The sequence below is a fragment of the Prunus persica genome, chromosome G1 (assembly GCF_000346465.2).
Source record: "Prunus persica cultivar Lovell chromosome G1, Prunus_persica_NCBIv2, whole genome shotgun sequence".
Taxonomy (NCBI): Eukaryota; Viridiplantae; Streptophyta; class Magnoliopsida; order Rosales; family Rosaceae; genus Prunus; species Prunus persica.
In genome coordinates this window covers 11983821-11989498 of record NC_034009.1, presented here as the reverse complement: position 1 = coordinate 11989498, position 5678 = coordinate 11983821, and the positions used below count along the sequence as shown (strand labels likewise).

Genomic DNA, 5678 nt, shown 5'->3' with positions numbered 1-5678 from the left:
TTTCAATGAAAAATAAATAAACTTCTTTCCAGTGCAGTAAATATTTTTCACGTGAAATTGGTAGTTCAGTTTCAACCAGTAGTGAACTTTGGAAGTCCCATGAGGACCCCGATGGTTTTAGGGTCTGCGCCCATAAGCAAGTCATTGTATTTATTATATATTATTGTAAGCATGCATTTTTCCAACAGATCAGAGAACTTCAATGGTGAACTTTGAAATTGGATTTCTTTCAATGTTCACCAAAATGGACCCATGTAAATTGTAATGTATAGGAATAGGATCGATTGAGGAGATGAAAGAAGTGAGCATGTCATGCATGAGAGAGAGTTATAGAGTACCAGCTAGAGATAGCTAGATAAATATGTGCATGGGAAAGATAAGCGCAACTCTAACTCTTCCTTCTTTAACTTGCACGGGGGCACGTAATTGAACCCAATTTCATAAACGTGAGACGCGTAATAGTATATGCTACCAAGGGGGAGAGAGAGAGAGAGAGAGAGAGAGAGAGAGAGAGAGAGAGAGAGAGAGAGAGTAAAAAAGAACTTCACGAGAATGCGACCTAAGGCATTTAATGCAGACCCAACAACAGGTGGTTTTTTTTGGTCCATTTTGGGTTTCTTTCAATGTATCTCTTATAAATAGCAGAGTTTTTGAGTTGGTGTGTGGACGAAAAACAAATTGCAAGAGCTTGAGAACAGAAAACAATAAAACAAAAAGAAGAAAACCATGTCTCACATAGCTGTGGAGAGAAACAGAAGAAAGCAGATGAACGAACATCTCAAAGTCTTACGCTCTTTAACCCCTTGTTTCTACATCAAAAGGGTATCTCATATATAATTACTCTATACATATATATGATCAATTTTAAGTCGGTGTTAATTAATCATTTTCTTGTTAATTGCTTGACATGTTCTAGGGAGACCAAGCATCAATCATAGGAGGTGTGATAGAATTCATCAAGGAATTGCATCAAGTTTTACAGTCTTTGGAATCTAATAAACGGAGGAAGAGCCTTAGCCCTAGCCCTAATCCAAGCCCGAAGCCAGTAGTATTGCCTCAGCAATATCCATCTACTCCCCAACTTGATCAAAACACTAATTTCAATTTTAATTTAGGGGTAGACAATCACCATCATGTGATCAATAAGGAACTAGCTATAGGAGCTTGTTGTAACTCTCCAGTGGCAGATGTCGAAGCGAAGATCTCGGGGTCCAATGTGGTGTTGAAGATAATATCTCGGAGAACATCTGGTCAAATTGCCAAGATAATTGGTGTGCTGGAGAGGCTTTCATTTGAGGTCCTTCATCTCAACATCAGCAGCATGGAAGACACTGTTTTATACTCTTTTGTAATCAAGGTATATACGTTCTAGTCTATATATATCTCACTTCATGAAATAACTTAAGTATGCATCTTATATATACACATGGTGATGAGAATTTTGGAAGACATAGATTTGGAAATTCTAAATTGAGCTCAGTGTGAATTCTAAAGTTTTGGGAAGTTAGGGTTTTAGCTACCCTCAAGCTTCAGTGAGAGAGCTGCTATATGTCAAACCTAGAGAACTGTTTTTTTTTTTTCTCTAGAATCAGAAAAATGAACTGATCACATGCAAGCAGTCATATATTTGGAGAAACCAAACTTGAGGCATTGGATTGATGCATATATATTTGGAGAAACTAAACTTGATCTGATCTCACTACATTCTAATTTGTGATTGCAGATAGGACTGGAGTGTCAGCTGAGCGTGGAGGAACTGGTGCTTGAAGTTCAACAAAGTTTGCGCTCAGAAAGCACTACTTGAACAGATACATGCAAAGTTTGCTCGAGTGGCGATCAAGTGCTGAAGTTAATTTGATATATGGTTTTATTATAATATATATGCATGTGAGATTATAGAGGATATAAATGTTTAAATCATATAATAAGCAATGCTTATACCTTAAAACTTTTGTTTGGTATATAATTATTTTACTCTATTAATTCATGGGTGAGTTGTGAAACTCAATAGAGTAAACTAATTCTATGAACAAAAGTTGTAGGTATTAGCATGTGTTTTGTAAGAGATATGGTTGTTCTTATTATTATATATACTGATTTCTTGTTACATAGTTTGGTATGTTATTAGATTGCTAATCTGGATTCTAATTAATATTCCAAATAATAATTCACATGATTGCAATCGACGCGATTATTTAAATTCACAGTTTAACAACATAATCAACTAGTATAACTCACCTCAAGAATAGTTTTCCCATATGTTGTTGTACATGGTGAAATGGTGGTGGTGCAAGTGCATGCTATGTTGGAGTGTACAAGCAAATTACACATACGAGTCTGACTGTGATTTTCAGACCAAAAAAAAGTCTGAAAGGGACTCGGGCTAAGGTGTTGTTGTACAAGGCTACAGGGCTTTCTGGGCTACTAGCCCGGCCCAGCCCACAAAACAAACGTTCTGAGGAAAGATGGTCTTACAATTTTTTGAAGCCCACACGACCACAATTTGGTCTATTCAAAATATTTGGGCCCATTTGGTAACTATTTTTTTGTGTTGTTAGTTAATGGTAGAAGAGAAATACATAGGAGAAAGAAAGAAGAAAATAGGTATGAGAAGGGAGAAATGAGGGATGGAAAGGAAGGGAGAAAATGCAACGGAATGCTACTTAAAATGACAACTAAAAACAATTTCAAATAGTATTTCTTTTTTAAAGTTTTCGTTTCATATAATAATCTCCGTCCACTTTCTCCTTCATGTATCCCTCATTTCTCTCACATCTATGTTGCTTTTATCTAGCTTTAAAACTAAAAACTTAAAAAACAAATGGTTATCAAACGAGTCATTAGTTTCGTCCTTACATATAAACCGGGAAAGCTAGTGATAGGAGGAAATACGGATTAGATTGTTACATGTAACTTTCACAATGGGTCAACCATCAGCCCAATCCTTGTAGAAACAATATAAAACCCAAACCAAAACTTATCCTTGGAGATAGAAGATATGGATTAGATGATTATAATTTATAGATATGGAGTTTCAGGCATTGTGGGGGTGGGGCTTAAGTATTAAATAAACCTTTTTGACATTGTGAGTGGTCATTAAATATGTGTTTAGAATTAGATAAACCTTAATTAAGGGAGTCTTTCAAACTAGTGTTCCTTCCACCTTGTGATGGCGGTAAGAATGGGAAACCTAATTTTGGCGCACACTATGATTGCTATTGATGTTACATTTGTCTTGTAACTTGTGTGCATGCATAATGCATTGAATATTAAACTAAACTAATTAACAAGTCTTCAACAAATCTAATTTCGCAGCAGAAAGTGAAAGCACAAACAAAAGCCATAAATCCGTGATTAAATAGCTCCCCTTGTCTTTTATGGCCCTACATGGACACCAAATCCGGTAAAACATCACTCACTTTTCTTCATCTTTTTCAACTCTCTCTCTCTCTAATCCCATTATTAATTTGGGCAGATTATTGATGTATTCTTGAGCCTGGCTGCTGATGGGGTCCATGCTTTTCAAAATGAAAGTGATATATGCATATATTATTATATATTAAGATTTTTTTAAAGTGATCCATCGAGTTGATGATTGCTAATTCACAAGTACTGTTTTGTGTATCGTCGTTTTCCTTGGTTTGCAGCAGTTGCAGATGATCAGTCACCTGAATTGCTGTGCATCATTCATAATGATTGAAACAACACCACAAGCACAGCTAGCTCATCATCATCGTCGACAATATATGATGATACCATGTGAAGAACTAATTATTTTCACGCAAAGTTTGAGATTTTTTATTTTTATTGGGTAAAAGTAAAATAAAAGTTAATTTCGAGTGGTGAGGGAGGGGAACAAGGCTAGCTCATTATTATTGATCGCAATTTGAGCAGACATTCCCATTAATGAAGGAATGTTTGGTGATTCTCACATGATCTCATGGATAAAGCTTCATCTGTAATTTTAATCATTTCGATCATATCATCAAGTGCTTAAACTAATGACTCGTTCATTCATTTCATTTTTAACAACAAACAAACACTGTTTTTATTTTCCAGGTGCCATTCTTTTCTTTTCTTCTTTTCTACTCACTTTTTTCACTTTTACAGTTTCACCTGCCAAAAACACTTGTGAGTGAGAGGAAAGGGAAGGTAACGCCAGACGTTTAGGGAAGAGAAGAATAAAGAAAAGGACAAAGGGCCAGAACACAAGCATAAATAAATGAATGAACCAAACCAAGTGGTCCAACTGCTCTGAAATTTCGCACTCAAATTATTGCAATACCAGCCAAAAATTTGGTGAACCTATATACACACACACCCAGTATATAGACAGTACGTTCGTTGTCTGCTTCTGGTCAAATTTACTAACCCTATTCTCTTACCATTGTTTACTGACCTGCACTTTTTTCTTCTGTTTTTTTTTTTTTTTTTTTTTTGGCATGAAGAAAGTGCAGAACATGAATTCGCTGACAACTTGTAAGTTGGATTCTTATTATTATTATTATTAAGCCGTAATTAGAATTTGAAAGGGGCAGTTTAGCAAACCCAAAAAAGAGTAAGAAGAAAAGTCCAAAGGGTTTGACCAACCAACCCCCTCCGAGAGAGAGAGAGAGAGAGAGAGAGAGAGAGAGAGGCTTTCTGTCTGTCTGACCTCACTCATTCATGCAAATGATGCAACCAACCCTAAAAACTATCATCTCTGATGATATCTGACGATGATGGTCGTCATCACCCAAAAATCCAAGTACATAACGAAAGCCACGTGTACGGCCAGAAAAAGAATCAGCTCAGCATCTCTCTGTGATCCATACTACTATCAATGTACAGAGAGAGATGCGAACGTGGGAGTGAGTTGGGCGCGGCAAAGGAGGGGAGAGAGAGAGAGAGAGAAACCAACAAAACCCCTACTGAGTCTGTGGGGAGAGAGAGAGAGAGAGAGAGAGAGAGATACTAATAATGATGGGGGCGTGGCGTGGTGTGGTTGTACTACTGTGTAGGGGAGAAGGGGGTTTTGTGGGACTGGGACCCACGTGAGGGGGATGGGGGGTGGCTTTAACCGGGGCCTTACACAGAGCAAAAAGATTCCGCGGCTCTTCAGAGGGGTGGTGGTGTGAGAAGAGAAGCAAAACCCCCTCCCTCCGCTCCTTCTCCTCTCCTCTCCTCGACAAAACACACAAACAAAATTTGTTTTGCGTTTTGCAGGCTAACTGACAATTTTTGCCGTTAATTAGCTTCCGTCATCTTCCCAGCTACCTAATTTCATTTATTTTCTTCCCTCTCCTACAATTCGATCGGCTCCACTTATTGGCTCGGCGCGCTTCCACGACTCACCTAGCCTGTCCTGTTATCACTCTTCCCGCTCCTTTTTATTACATTTCAGTTTTGCCTCCTTACTTTTCTTATTACCCTATTTTTACCCCTTCTATTTTTGTTCTCTCTCGCAAATTATAGTTTGACATATATTATAATACATTCAATCTATAAACTCACGTGGCAATGAGCTAAAAGACCCCAAAAAAAAAAGTTTCTAATCTAAAATGGTTCAAATTCGGTAAAAACATTCGAATTTACTTGATAAATACTGATTTCTAAACGGTGATAAAGACTTGGAATTTATCTTAAAACTTCATGTAAAATAAAAAAGTGAATAATGGGTTACAATTACTAAAAAAAAC

The 5678-nt window shown here is 37.1% G+C and overlaps 1 protein-coding gene across 1 annotated transcript; it reads left to right on the top strand.

Annotated features, from left to right (window-relative positions):
* LOC18789675 (transcription factor MUTE) lies at window positions 492–1886 on the top strand. The gene is made up of 3 exons (XM_007221798.2): window positions 492–822; window positions 917–1357; window positions 1724–1886. Exons 1-3 carry the CDS (start codon window positions 727–729, stop codon window positions 1802–1804), a joined length of 618 nt encoding a protein of 205 aa, XP_007221860.1. The 5' UTR covers window positions 492–726; the 3' UTR covers window positions 1805–1886.

Bases quoted from the DNA above. Each gene is read 5' to 3' on its own strand.
- LOC18789675 (XM_007221798.2), top strand. From the start codon at position 727: ATGTCTCACATAGCTGTGGAGAGAAACAGAAGAAAGCAGATGAACGAA. The intron at 823-916 runs GTATCTCATATA...GACATGTTCTAG, and splicing joins CTTGTTTCTACATCAAAAGG to GGAGACCAAGCATCAATCAT. The intron at 1,358-1,723 runs GTATATACGTTC...TTGTGATTGCAG, and splicing joins TATACTCTTTTGTAATCAAG to ATAGGACTGGAGTGTCAGCT.